This window comes from Hyalella azteca, unplaced genomic scaffold (assembly GCF_000764305.2).
Source record: "Hyalella azteca isolate HAZT.00-mixed unplaced genomic scaffold, Hazt_2.0.2 contig2238, whole genome shotgun sequence".
In the NCBI taxonomy this organism is placed as follows: Eukaryota; Metazoa; Arthropoda; class Malacostraca; order Amphipoda; family Hyalellidae; genus Hyalella; species Hyalella azteca.
In genome coordinates, this window is record NW_025932521.1 from 138,726 (window position 1) to 154,378 (window position 15,653).

Consider the following 15,653-nt stretch of genomic DNA (forward strand, 5'->3'; position numbering starts at 1 on the left):
ACTAATTCCATATATTTAACCCAATTTAATTCATTATCTATATGTTTCTGAATGCACAAGGCTCCAACACTGGAAAACTTTCCAAGCCGTCCTATGAATAATTATCTAAGCATCATAAAAACACAATGTCTCCAAAGAAATTATTATCTATAAAACCAAAATAAAATGCAACCTCAGTACATCGATTTAATCGAGAGAATGCAAATCTCAGCGCCGCTGAGTTGCCATCACGCGAGGCAAATTAAAGCACGCAACGCCGTTTGCTCGCAGAAAAGACTTAATGATGACTTAGCTAAATATTATTTTGCTTTTGTTAAAGCTCCTTACCTTACTTTAAGCCTAAATAATATGTTAAAGTTTAAACGCAAAAGGTTTAATTAATGAGCCATTCAATAAATATTACGTACATAATTTGAATGTGTCAGCTATCAAATGATATATACGGCAAATGTATAATTTTTGAAAAAATAAGTAATAAAAAAATAAGAAAACTTTAACTAGCTTGCATGAAGTTATGAAAATTTCGCTTCGTAAGAGAATAGAAAAATTGGAAAGTTGATGTAAAGGAACAAATATTTATTTCCAAAAAGACCCATGAGATTTTCATAACATGTTGATATGTTATTTTTATAGATCAAAATTTCATCGCAAACTAGAGTACGAAATTGAGCAGAACAATACAGCAAATTTTTAGCTTCTAAACAAATCCATGACACAAAACTGCCTAACCCCAACAAAACCTTATTGTGCTGCAGTTTTTCAAGTCTCAGGCATCGAAATTGCCGCTCGGAGTTTCAAAAGTCTTCCCGCCTCCACACAAAAAAACAAAAAAGGAAGCAAGTTCGATCAAATAAAGATCTGTAGAGCACAGATTTTATCCAATACTGAGTAAACGGGGCTGTCCCGTTCGATCGCACATTGAAAAATCAATGTTTTAAATTTTTTTTTTAAGTTTTGCGAGCTTCAAAAACTACCCGCTATGTGCCCACTACATTAGGTATAGGTGCTTTTGAGTTATAAGTCCACCATTAGTTGATCTACATACAAATGTTTATCTTGAGCAACGAACAAAAATTACCAAATAAAACGCTTACATTTCAAAAAAAAAAAAAAAACTTTGTAGTAATTCAGTAGCTGGTATTGACAAGGCCCTTCAAGAGAACGACCATTGAACATTGCTTTAGTCACCTGAATAAGTCATGAAAATTTAAATGATTGATGATTGGTTTCATTGTTATCCTTTTATTATTCATTGATCGGCAATTGCTCTAATTCAGTCAGGTTGCGACCGTTGCGTCTTAGGCTTCACTCGGAGTATTCGCGCATATAAGTTCTCGTACGGAGGTTACGACAAAAATCGTAAAAGAGGGATTGTTGCAATGAAACACTGGTACATTTAATATTAAATTGGAAAATTCAAGTTCACATCCAACGTCAATAAAAATTTCTAGTACAGGAAAAGGGCAATCCGAACACAATCAAAGTTGAGAATCAGTTTACATCATTAAAATCTCCTACTTTTACCAGAAACTTTGAATCGTTGCGGTATCGTTGAGTAGTACGACTGTCGTAAACGACCGTATCTCACACGCACGTTTGCGGCCGTACCGCAGCCGTAACCCCGCGTCCGCCTTTCAGTCGCTCTGTCTTCATAGTCGTAATCTCCATGCTCAAATCGATGTCTCACGGCTGGTCTGGCCGTAGAATTTATAACAACGGTACTTCTAAATAGTGGCGTAGTCTTTATCGTCGATGATGCTATACCAAGCTCATTCCCGTACTTCTGCAATTGATGGTGATCGTGACCGTATCGCTACTGACGATGACCGTAACTATGAGAATTATTATATTACTTGATAATTAAATTTGGAGATTGGTCGTGAGACCGGCCACGAGTCCGGCCGTAAATTCACCCGTGACCTCCTAGATTTCTAGTGCTGAAACAGTTAAAACAGCTGAAAAATATATTGGTTCACTAAATGGGGTTCTATTTGTGAAATACACATTTGTGTTTAACCTTTCTCTTTTAAAATTGCAGCATACTAAATTTCAAGAAAGAGGCTTATTTCTGTGGGGGCGATAGAAATTCACTAGGGAACCAGCCTGAAAAAGTTTGGGAACCACTGCAGTAGAACAACCCTTTGGCGCGAATTTTAGGGTCCTTATATATTGACAGACGTCGCGCACACATAAGCCTAGCAAGGGACGTTGCGGCAGTTTCGAATTCCACTAGGATCAGCCCTTTCGATGCCCTCGGCCATTCAGAACTAAAAACAAACTCGATCTTACGGTTTTCTACCCCAACTTTGCGGTCAAGTCACATCCTGTTTATAATTGATGAGTATTGATCACTCGGCCCCCTTCTTTACAACTTTACATAAGCTATGTTTAATATTAAAATATAAATAAAAGTCAGAATTACCTACGCTTTATTAATGCCAACATAATTGCTGCTCAACCCTGGTATTGGCAAGAGTCACCGTGCCTAGGGATTGCCAAGTTGAAAGGATTTCAGCATAAGGAGCTTGCGGGCTTAGGTTTCCAAAAAAAAAAAAAACGATGCATTAAGACGTGAACTAATAGGACCAACATTCTGCAGGAGTCAACGGACCAACCAGGAAACAAGAACCGCAAGTGACGGTGAGAAACCTTTTTTTCTTCAACCCATGCGCATACAGGAAAAACCTCAAGATCATTTTGAACGAAAGGGAATATGACATCCTCCACGACAAAACACTTAGCAATCGTCCTCTGAAAGAGGACAAAAACTCCTTCAGAGTCAAGCTGGAAGAGGTAGCTCAAATGGAGGATGGCTGGGATTAATGAGTAGAATGAGTTACATTGCATCCTCTGCTACAATTTCAGGAAGAAGCAATAATCTAAAAAAATGTAAAATCAAAGCAGGGTACTCAATGTTTGCATGATGTATATTCTAACTAGTTCAACCACCTTTACTCGCCATTATTTCAAGAGCACTAGACAAGGAGGCTGTATAACATCATTAACATGGCTTCAGTAGAAAAACTTGATTGGAACTCGGTATAAAAAAAAGAAAACAGGAGGCAATTAAAATGTGTTACTCAACGTGAAACATGACAGATAAAGTAAAAATTCACAAACATAACATGTGCGACCAGAGGAAGCACAGAGCATGGCCGCAGCCTGGCTCTAGCCGGCACGTGTTGAACAAGAGTAACAAGCACCGGTAAAATAATTGGTGAAGCGACAGGCGGCTTTCGTCCAGCGACACGTCCATTATTGCCAATCGATTGCAAAGCTAACGAGACCTGCCCGGCAAGACAAGCACTTCCCGACAGTAGCTCGAGAGACACGCTCGCGTCAATGCAATCAATCCTCTAAATTAAATTCTGATTCGTGATTTATTCTCGGTTCGAAGTTTCGCTTCAAATTCAAAATTTTATTAATAATTGCATCAGCACGCATCGGAAAAAAATCCAGAGAGACAATGATATTGAATAAAGGCGCATATTTATATTTTTATAACTCGAACTTCAGTATACAAAAACAATACGGGCCAAATTAGGAAAGAATAAAAATCCAATTTACAAGAAAAGCTGGCCGTTATGCCAATAATATTCTGGACAATAATTTCTTGAGACTTTGTGAAAATACGTATATTTTTGCGAGTTGAAGTAATGAGAGGTGCTAAGTTTGTATGTTACAAGCTCGAGTCCCAAAGAGAGGGGTTTCTGTGCAATATATCACGGTTGGGCCAGGTCGGCCTGATCGAATTAGAGCTGAGTATAAGTCCGCTATTTTGAGCCTTACAATATGAGTGAGTGGTCAGTGACACGCAACATCTCAGCCAAGTACGGCATTCGGGCTGTCTTCAATCGATGGTTCGCGAGGCTCCGAAGGAATAACATAGAATGCTTGTGTCGAGTTTCGAGAGGACAAGGGTACCAAAAAGTGACCCTCAGAATGAAATAAGAAGCCAGAGTTCTGATTAAAGGTCTTTATTAGGGATTGCAAGCTGTCTTTGAGAAGCCATTGGCGCGGATGCAACAGCTCTACGTGTGAATAAATCACTGTTTTCTGGGGAATGGACCTCACAAAACGAGCAGGGTCACCCATATAGAGAAAATCTGCCCCACACATAAAGCTGTCAGTTGGCGATGCGATGACTGCAGTGATTACATCAGATCGGTAGAGAATGTCATGCAATCATAACGATATCGTTATAAATAAGTAGAGCATTATTCGTGCATGAGAAACACAAGTTATTAAATCTTCACAATAGTATCGTGAAATCCATCAACAAATTTGTGCACCAATTTTTCATGCGGATCGTTTTGAGCCAATTCTTCCATTGAGAGCAAAACGTAAGACTGGGAGTTAATTTACTATTTTTTCCTTCATTGAGTTTTATTTTATATTGTTTTTAAATTGAAAGGTCATTGCAGAATTTATCGTATTTATCGACAGAGAAAAGGTAGGGTGATTCCATCGTTTACTTCAGGAGTAATTTTCCAAACTTTCTCAAAGATGATTCGTAATACATTAAAATTTACTATACGAGAAGATTGCGTTTTGAGGCAACAAAATATGAGGAGTTTGGAAGCATGTAAATGTTTCCCCGGAACCTTTCCATCAAACGCGTTTCTTCAGAATAAAAACATATTACCAACGCAATATATATTCAGAATAAATACAACTTTCGATCGAACGTATTTCTCCAAGATAAAACATTTTTCCATCAAACGCGTTTTTCAAGATAAATACATCTTTCGATAGGATGCATTTCTTCAAGATAAATACACATGTCGATCGAGAGCGTTTACTCAAGATAAATACATCTTTCCATCGAACGCATTCTTCCCAAATAATAAATATCTTTGCATCGAACGAGTTTTTTGAAGATAAATTACACGCCATTTAAATGCTACTCACCATAAGAGAAGTATGCGTCTCCTCGTTGCGACAGAGAAAGCAGCTGGGGAATTTCATCGTCTTGGTTGGCGACGGCGATGCTGAGGAGATTCGTCTCATGGTCGCTGCTCCGCGACATGTCCGAGTGAACCTCCGTGCGGTGCCCGGTAGGGTTGACCACCGTCACCAGCCGTCCGGCAGCGTCGTATCGGTACGCCGTCGTCAGGCGATCTGCACGCGAGACCACACCATTTTTTTCACACAAAAAATAAAAAAATCATCATTTAATAACGGAATTGTGTAAGGAACGTATAAGTAAATGAATTATTTTTAAAACAATATTGTACAGTAGTCGCCGGTGACAGGAAGTAAACATATGAAACGTATGAGGAGAGCTTACTGGGTAGAGTGGTCGAGATTAATAGTCCCGTGTCCTCGTCGTAGGTGAAGTCCCACTCTTGTCCTGCTCGTCCTGCGAACTGCGTCAAACCATTTTTTTACACAAAAGCTAAAAAATTATTATTTTATAAAGGAACTGTGTAAATTGTGTAAGCAACGTATAAGTAAATGAATTATTTAGAAAACAATATTGTACAGTAGTCGTCGGTGACAGGAAGTAAACATATGAAACGTATGAGGAGAGCTTACTGGGTAGAGTGGTAGAGATTAATAGTCCCGTGTCCTCGTCGTAGGTGAAGTCCCACTCTTGTCCTGCTCGTCCTGCGAACTGCGTCATAAGGCCAAGCCGACCGATGTGAACAGCGAACTTCTCACCCAAGCTGTTCTCGATCTGAAACAAAGTTAAAAAATATATTTAGCTGCCAGGAATGTCATGATAAGATTATTTATTGGAAAATTGTATCAAAAAGTTTATATCAGTTCCGAGAATTCCAAATTTATTGAAGCTATAAGAAAATATTTGAAACCTATTTTCATTTCTGGTGCAAGTGGGGAAACCGTGAGCTGAAATCATGCAGAATTACGAAAACAGTTTGAATTGAAACAAGAAAATTTAACACTGCACAGAAAATTCAACTCTATGTATATCAGCTTAAAAATATATACATACTTAAAATTGACATTTTCCAGTTCTCCAATGTTAAAGTAATTCGGATCGAAAAACACCAGGTACTTAGATTAAATATTTGCCATATAGGCATCGTTGATAACGATGACACTCACATGGCTGACAGCTGATCTGTAGTCTCTGAAGAAGACAATTTTATTGCCAGCGGTGTCAGTGACTTGAGACAGGCGCCCTACGGACGTGTTCTTCGAATAAGTGAAGGAATAAAGCTTCAGACCTGTGAGCAGATCTCGGGTCTCGATGTGGTGGCCGTGACGGTTGAACACAAAGATTTCGTTGGTGCTCGGATGGGCAACCTGATGACAAGAAATCAAACGAATAAGTGAATTTAAATAGAACAATAATTAAGTTTTTTTACAAATAGTACAGAACCACTTTGATCGTTCGTCATTTAGGGAGATATTTGAATAAATTATCTGTCTCAATCGTAATTAGTGGCAAAGCACAATAATAAATGAAAACTAGATACAGAAGACTGACCAGATAGTCGCCGTTATTATCATCCTGAGGCAGGTAGTGGTAGAAACTGTACACGCGCAAGGCTTCCTGGTCTGCAACGTGTACCACACCGTCCGGGGTCGCTGTGATCGCTGATACCGAGCCCATTGACAGCTGACCCTTTGGCAAACAGAGACAAAGAAACGTTACATACTTCATTTTACATACATAAATAACATAAGTTTCAGCGTCAATTGTGAATACATATTTAGCGCGACGGTCATCGAAGGTCTGAAAATATAAGTAATATAACTTATTATTCGTGACTGACGTTCATGTCAGGATATAAACTACTAAACACTTTCGTTTTAAGGCGTAGTAGTAAATTCATAACGTTGCACTGATAAAAAAGCAAATCTAAACAGGTTCTTCTAGCGACATTCTATCAAAATTTTCATCAATAGAATAAAAAACAAAATTTCACAGTATTAGTAAAGTTGAATTAATATATACGAGATCAGCGCTATACCCTACACGACCCAGGGCCAGGATGCTGGGATATTACGGCGGGCGATTGATAACAAACAGGAGGGCGTGACGCCAGCGCCATCACACGGCTCAGCCAATTAGCTGCTAGCGACCAATATTGGCACAACGTCTCCCTCTAGCCAATATACTGCAACAACTTCTACAGAAAATACTCTATACATAATGAAAATAATACGGAATATCGCTAGTCCGCATACTCGACTAAAGTATCAAACTGTCTCGAGAGAGTTCATCTATTCCAATTCTCAAGTTAAAAATTCAAGAATTAAACTCTAAGTGAAGCCTAAATGAAGTAATGTAAGATTAAAACAGCAAAGCGTTTGGCTCTTGACAATTAAGTTTCAAGGGAAGGTCGTAACACTTCACTCATTATCTTTGAGACGGAATGCGAATGTATGGAAATAGTAAACCATTTTAAACGGCCGCCTAACAAAGTTTAATGAAGACATTACAAAGGAAATTAAAAATAAAGGTAATTTCTAAGCAATTTTTTTTCTTCGTACTGATGCCTTATTTTAGATGTCTATAATTTTATGACTTAAAAAATATGGCATAGATTGAGCTGTTATTTTCTTGATACTGCAGCAGCAGACGGCAGCGGATCGCAAGAGGTGCGACATCGGCACGTTTGGCAAGTCTTCGGTCCAGCGCTCAGCTAAATCCAGAACAAACCCCTGGATTACGAAGTGCAGCAATCCAAACGGTTGCTGGCTTTGTTTTCGGAGCAGTAAAGGCAGTTATCGAAGCAGAAAGAGTCTCTTGAGAGCGGAAAGAAATAAAGCCATCCACTTGATTAAAGCCGAGGTTTTTATAATCCTTCTAGTGCCGTCACTGAAGTGCAGGTGCCGATAAAACCATCGTTCCCAATTACTTTTTGAAAAGGAAAAATTTTTAGAACGATTCGAATTTTTCTCATATAAAATGAGTGATAATAAAAAAGATTAAAGAAAGTGAAGTTCATAATTTGAAACAGCGGTACCACATTTGTTTGTGACCTAAGGATTTTCTTGTAATTTGCAAAACTACCAACGAACGGAACGGCTAACTTTAAGGCCTGTTTGTGAATTATTTTATCCATTATACGATGTCAAAATCACATGATCATGTATTAAACTGTATACAAAATGAATTCATCTAAATTTGCGAAGAAAGCGTGAAGAAAAATCCTCTAAATGCAATGATTTTCATATGAAAATGTTTTGCCTACACTGAACATGAATCCAGAACACTAAACTGTATATATATGCACGACCTTGCCGCAGCTAGCATAAGTGAGAAGCCTGATGTAACGTTAACCTGCATAGCCAACAGTCGGTTCGAGGGGCCACTTCACTGCTTAATTTCATTTAATTAATTAATTACTTCATTTAATTCACTTTACTGCTTAATTAGTGCGCTGATTAAAAGCTATCATGCGTCAGATCACATGAAGACAGCATTTCAAATAAAATAATTTCAACAAATAAAATAATTTCAACAAATAAAATAATTTATATCTAAGCATAAAATTAACTAACATTACGAGAATAACATGCACAATAACCACTCAGATTGGAAAGGAGCAAGAAAAAGTGGTATTAAATAAACTGATTTAATTAAAGTTATGGCGGAACGAAATCAAATAGAAATTAAAATCTGATTTATTGTTCAAAGACATGTTTTATTACGGTGACCATTTTCCTTTCCCCATACTTTACAGTATTAACTTCTTTCCTATTATACTTCACGGTATAAATATTTAAATATACTGAATTTAATCCGCAGTAATCGAGCATTTCCGCTGAGCCAAGCCAGCGCACGCAATTAAGTAGGAAAGAATTCAGCATTTAATCGTAACCAACTTTAATGAACACTTGCCAGCGCTAAATTACCTCATCGGCCGGCTGAAGAAATTTTTCTCGGAAAACACCAGATTAAAACTCTAAACTCTGAAGAGGCTGTCAAGCGCACGAAGGGCAAAATGTTTCAAGACCAAACTCTCAGAGGCTCTCCGTCTAAATACTTAACAAATGACGCTCTTCCAGATCGGGCCTTCAATCTGTCACTAAATTAGACAAGTGAGGCAAGTCTGAAGGAGCTCGGTGATTTCAAGGCTATTTCTCAGCTGAGTCTCTGTTAGAGAGTTCATCGTGACTTAAAGTAGTCTCTGTTAAAGACTTCATAGTGACCTAAAGAAGTCTGTTAAAATTCATCTTGACTTGAAGAAGTCTCTGTTAAACTTCAATGTGGCACTAAGATTTCTCTGTTAGAAATTTCAATGTAACATTAAAAATTCTCTGTAGGGGAGTTTAATGTAAACTTCAGAAAGTCTCTGTTTGAGACTTCATCGTGACCTTAAGTCTCTGATCGAGAATGCGGCTGAAGAGCGAATGACAGCTCCCGTGAGTCTGTACAATTAGGATCACAGCACATGCATGAGAAATAATGCAGCGCAAAGCACAAAATAAGGAAACAAATAAAACAGTCCCTGTGATAAACCCAGTGGTAACATTCGAGTGTAATAATTCTATGTTGTAGCGCGTAAGTGCTTTGTAGTATTTGTCCATTTGCGTTTCTCGAATGTACTTGTCCTGGATCGGTCACATTCAATAGAAACAATTCTATGATGGAAAAGTAATGAAGTAATTAGCTCCGTGGCATTCTGTGGCTTGTAAATGAATTTACACAATGAAGATTAAAACTTGAGGACCGAGAATTGAAACGCAGAGAAAAAGTTTACTCTGTCACGGTTTATGTTTAACGAATTCCTGACCAGACTAGGCGCCCGAATAATAGCCACCGTATATTATAACGAAAAAATTAGTCAAATTTTATAACTCTCGAATGGAGTTAATGAATGTGAAATAATTAAGGATGAGAAAATCATTTAGATCATAACTGGTGAGAATTGCATCATAAATTCAAGTCGATAGTCAATTTCTTTTGTTAAAAAAAATTATCTTACAAGCCTTTTTCCGTTAAAACGTATTAGAATAATTACTGAACAAAATTCATACACAGTCTCATACTAACTCGAAGACCAGGCAACATCAACTTGGGGGTTTCCTTATGCCTTTAAAAAGCTACGGGTAATTAATTATACGTACGGATGAGTTTCTGTGGGACGAAGGAGGCTCGGAGAAGACGGACAGTTGGTCAGAAGAGCTTAGCTCGAGGATAGCGAAGTCTCCGTTGGCGCGCTGCTCTGCCAGATACAAGGAACCCAGCGGCGAGAACGCCATGCCACTGATGGAACCTGAGGGTTCAAACGATACCCGAGAATGTTAATTAAATGCATACCTAATAGTTGGATAAAGTGATGCACGTTTAAAAACGTAATAAATATTACAATTTCTGTCTAAATTAATTGTCCATAGGAAATTTAGAATCGATCAGAATGAATGAGTATTGAAAGAGATCAGAAGAGATATTAGAAAGAGATCAGATGAATGAGTATGTATTTTATTTTTCAATGAGCTGCAGGCGTCGCTGAATAAAAATGAAGTTATATGAAAAATTCATTTAAAAAAATTAATTGCGAAGTTATGAAAAAAACTCTGAAAAAGCCATTTCACTCTAAACCAGAAGTTTTAACCTGATCAAGTTCTAAATAAAGAAGCAAATCGAAAGTATTAATTTCGAAACAAATCATTTTCAAAAGAACAAAAATTATTAACAATAGGCTTTAAAATATTTCAATTCAAGATAGGTGCAACCTCACCAACAGGAGGCAGGGAAGTTGCGGGACAATGTAGCGGCGTTCCAGCACGAACAACAATCCTGCCGTCATGCGTGACTTGCATGAGCACATGATCGTCGAGCAGGTGCAACGTTCCATCCAGGGGCGAGAGCGCCAGGTGCGTGGGCCACTGCAGGTCTACGCTGCTGGCGGTGACGACACCATCACATGGTAGCTGTCGCCAGCGAGTCTTGTGGCCGTGGTGGCCGATGAGCGTGTGGATGGTTCCTTGCGGGTCCACCACACGGAGGTTCGGACCGTCCGCGATGTACATGGTCTGGTCCGCGGAAATTGCAAGTCCCTTCGGATGAGACAAACGCGCTGACAGAGCTGGACCGCCATCACCGCAGCGATTTTCATCACCTGGGTCAGAAAAAAATTGATCTTTCAGTGCGGACAAAATAAGGTGTGTTTTGAAATATTTTAACCATATTCAAGAAAATTTCGATGTATGTATATTAATTACATATTTCAGTGGCATAATGGAAGACCAATGTTCTCTGTGTAGAAATGACTCGAGAAAAGAAATTTGTCGATAGATTGCAGATAAACTTCGTAAAGTAAACAAAAATCGGAAATACATATCAAAATACTCGGCAAACACAATCACAATGAGTCGGAAATATTTTCCTGCTCTGTAGTGAACTAGTCTCGTATATCAGAGTTAGTTGACACACCCGGTATGCAGCGGTGACTGTTGCCAACGACCACCTCGAAGTTCGATGCAATGTCATCAATAACATCGACCGTTATGACCTTAATGACTCTGTAATTCTCAGCATCGCTCACGTAGAGGTGACCATCAGCCGGTGAAACGGTCATGTAATATTCGTAGGCGACCTCAGTCGCGCTGCAATAGAGTGCAAACAAGCGACATGTATTAATGACAGAGGACGGACGGATGCATCACTACATATTTATTATAGATGAAATTATGTATCATGAATACTGGTCATAAATACATAAATATATTCGACGGGTAAAATTTATTTTTTTATCAAACTTTCATGTCTAATAAAAAATGTTTTTTAAAAAAATAAATCTACGTAATGATTAAAGTATCTAAAAACCAAACCTATGTTATACCTACAAATGCGAAAGTCAGATCTCACCTCAATTGAAGCACGGTCTGGATTTTCCCGTCAGGAGTGATGCGGCGAATAAGATTGAAATCTCCGACGTAGATGGAGCCGTCGGGCGCTGCGGCCAAGGCTGTGGGCGCCAGCAGCTGTGCGTCCCGCGCGACGCCCTCGCAGTGGCGGCAGCTGAAGGGGCGCTTCGCCCCCGACCCCGCGAGGACGCTCATGGCCCGCGGGGCCTTCACCAGCTCCAGCAGCGACCCGTCGCCCCGCTGCAGGATGCCTGTCCAGCGAGCAACCAAACGTGAACTTTGTGACATGCTTCATTAAAAGTAAAGAATGGAAAATGCTCTAAAAAGACGTGTTGGGTCTCTGATTCACAAATTTGTTTGTGCAAATAATATTGTTAACGACTGTATAGGAAGCAATAAATGAAAAAGAAATAACTTGTGAAATATTGTTTGTATCAAACGTAGACCTAGCTTTAATATCTAATTGCTACGTACCAGCCTCAAAGTTATACATATGATGAATGTCGAGGTTCCAGCCTCCGACATCAGAGATGGCCATATGGAAGCCATGCATTGGGGCAGTTTGCGTCACCCACACGATGCTGCTGCAGGAGTTGTACTCGTAACCCACTGAGACGCGGGCAATAGACACATCGTACATCTGGAACACAAGTTAGAAATGATTGAATAAAATACAAGAGCCATCATTCGATGAACAGCTTATAAATGTTGGAATTAACTTGAACTATACACGTTTGATCACTACATAAAATTTACAGCAATTCTGAAAGTTTAGATTTGTATAAAATTGATACGACTCAAAGATAACACATAATACAAGATATTTTCAACTGTTATTATTTTATGAAAGTGCATGGTATTGACAAACGCAAATATGATAAAAGAGTTCGGGCACGCACCTTAGACTTGTAGACGTTGCGTTTGTTCCAGGTGTAGGTGAACGTGATGTTAGGATCCGCCTCAAAAAGCTTCTCAAACACCGTGCCTTCGAGTGTGACCTAAACAAAAACGAAACCAAATTTATGAAGCACCTCCTCGTGATGAAAGAAACACAACGGAAAGTTTAATGCAAACTTGAGAGTCAAAAATCGCATTTGGAATGCGTCGAGATCGCTAAGTCATCATGCATGAGACATCACTGATTATCTGTACTATTTTGCGCTCCAGTAAACTACTAATCCAAACTCAGAATATGGAGCACAAAAATTTAAGAGGCTCCACGAAAAATACCCTAATAGCGTGTTGAACTTTTGAAATACCTTGAGGTGCACCCGAGTGAGGTTTTCTGGTATTTTGTCAGGCGTGAGCTGGAGCAGGAGTCGAGATGCGTAGCCGGCCACAGAATTAGAGTGGTACAACATGTGAACGCGACTGCCAGGGATACGAACAGATTCTTGGACCACCTGCAGAAAATAAGAAGTACATAAATTATTTGGTTAAATTATTGACTATTATACAATGTCTGTTTTCCTTAGAAATACAAGCAGACTTGATAAAATCTATCAGTGTGAAACTCTGGAAACTCCTAAACGTCATGAAAATGCACGAAATAGTTACAAAAAAGCTCAACTTAAGGCATCCCATGCCAGTTCCCGCGAAAAAATTTTGAGTCTGCTTATCATTGGAAGCACCCGCAGCCTTGGCTGCCGCGACGATGTGCTGTGACTGTCTTGAGGGTTTAATTTGCTCGATTCTAAGCCGGATTTGGAGCTTTGCAGCGACCAATGTGGACTCACCAAGGAGAAGGATCCATCACAAACGAGATACTGCTGGGAGCGACATTATTTCGCAAGCAAAAATTTTCTCCAATTATAATAATAAAAAAACCCAGCTCACGAGAAAATAATATATGCAAATAGAATCTAATAAATGCAAGTCGGTATTTGGACTCGAGTAGACTCGAGGCAGCAGCGACCTCAGAGACGTTGTCAGACGGTGTACGACGTACATGGACTGGCTCGCCACAGCCTCTATTCACAGAGCTTCAGTTTTGAGGTTGCGCAGAATTCTTTAGTATCGTGGCTAATGGTCCCCCTCAGCAACATCAAACGGACCGAGCTAATAGCGTCTTTACGGTCGCCCACATTCAATCAGAGCCATAAAATGGCTCGACATGATCAGTGCAATAAAATTAAAGGTAGAACAGCGTTGCTGTCATCCGCCTGCTGAGTACAAGGTCCGTGGATTAGATACAATCCAAGGAAATCGTCTAGGTCGGCAAGGAAATCTTGTCAATTTATGTGACGCAATATGCACATTATTCCAGCTCAAAAATTAAATTATTTATACAGTCAACATTTTAAGGGTGAAGCCGGAAGCTTTTCATGACAATTTTTTGGCGGTTTGACGTACACACACAAACGCACGCTGCTTTTGCTCAGCTCTACTAGCTACGTCAAAGAAGATACAATATGAGTCCCAAAAGTTCGCCTTTTAGAGAACGTAGCAGAAAATCGAGACATGGCCTCACAAAAGAGACTACAAGACACAAAGGCGCCATTAAAAGTGCGTCCTCGTAAGGTCCAATCAGGAGAGATGGCAATCCTATTAACTCCTTATCAATCAAGGCTCTGATTGCAGCCTCCAGTCAAACGCGCCGAGGTGGCAGAATTTTCCCCATTGAAGGGGAAGGAAGACGTTAAGGCCAGCGAAAGGCTTGGAAAACAACAAAGCAGCTGCATATGGGTTCTAAGGAATTTTTTTTCTATTTCTCTCAAATTAAAGCTTATATATAGTAGCGGGCGTACTAAAGTTGTGCAACATTAAAGTACACGAATAGACAACACACAAGTCTGCAATCTAATGAAAACAATCAGCAATGATATATCAGCGAAATAGATTGGAATGATTAGCACGGCATCGGTTGTATTTAGGATAGAAAATGTCTAATATGTGTTTAATGTATAACGAAGTGAGTAATTTTTAAGCGCCAGAATAACAAACCTTAGCTCGGTCGTTGCAAAGATAAAATAATTGACATTTGGCTGAATATTCTATGCTCCATTATTTTACCAGTTCATTTAATAATGTTTTGTGGCTTCTTTAGTGTCTGGTTCTTTTATGAGATGCTTGATTCCTGGTAACGAGTTTTGTAAGCAGAATTTGGGACATCGTAATAATTAAGGCGTACTGCAACATGACCCGTCCATGCGAACAACTAACAACGAAATGCCACACAAAGACCAAAGTGAAGAATACAATGGAAATGGTGGACACAGTTACGAATAGAAGTAAAGTTTAAATAACTGTTCGACAAGAGCCAAAGAACGACGCAAGTTGCCAACGAGAGGAACTCAAATGAGGCTAACGAACTTCTGCTCGATTTGATCATGCCGTCAGCTCCTCGTAAATTGAACGTGAACAATTATCTCATTTTCTATTCACAAATGAATAACCATTTTTAGCGTCAGGAATCGCAAATGAATAGCATGAAGTTTAGGGAACTTTATCAGGAATTGAGAGTCATGACCATATATTCGACTCTAAAACCATACAAGATTAGTACTTATTGAAGAAATGACTTGATTAGTCGAGCGGATGCCGCAAAGTTGGGAACCGCATAATGAAAGTTAAGAAATTAAATCTATGGTACAATGTACCTTTTAAACAATTCCCAATACTTTGAGATCATACATTCATTATACTAAATTATCAATAAAAATTTAATTGACTAAAAATCTGACTGTCAAAGCATGAGTTTAGAACTGAATTTCGTAATCACTAAAAATAAAATCTTAAATTTTCTGTTTTCAGCAGTTATTAAATTGTATTGTCCCCTAATTTCATCAAAATTTGATAAAAAAATGGCAAGCGCCCACTAAAATAAATTCCATTTTCTAATAATACTGAAAATTTTAAGG

At 38.9% G+C, this 15,653-nt stretch overlaps 1 protein-coding gene across 1 annotated transcript in view; it reads right to left on the reverse strand.

Annotated features, from left to right (window-relative positions):
• LOC108679429 (teneurin-a) overlaps nucleotides 1-15,653 on the reverse strand; it is a gene marked incomplete at its 5' end in the record, with an annotated part of 81,290 nt that overhangs the window by 16,894 nt on the left and 48,743 nt on the right. Inside the window, 12 exon segments of the mRNA XM_047885510.1 lie at nucleotides 4,912-5,121; nucleotides 5,291-5,362; nucleotides 5,611-5,680; nucleotides 6,073-6,273; nucleotides 6,458-6,595; nucleotides 10,051-10,199; nucleotides 10,665-11,045; nucleotides 11,360-11,532; nucleotides 11,795-12,044; nucleotides 12,268-12,433; nucleotides 12,693-12,791; nucleotides 13,053-13,196. Coding sequence (XP_047741466.1) covers nucleotides 4,912-5,121; nucleotides 5,291-5,362; nucleotides 5,611-5,680; nucleotides 6,073-6,273; nucleotides 6,458-6,595; nucleotides 10,051-10,199; nucleotides 10,665-11,045; nucleotides 11,360-11,532; nucleotides 11,795-12,044; nucleotides 12,268-12,433; nucleotides 12,693-12,791; nucleotides 13,053-13,196 — 2,053 coding nt within the window.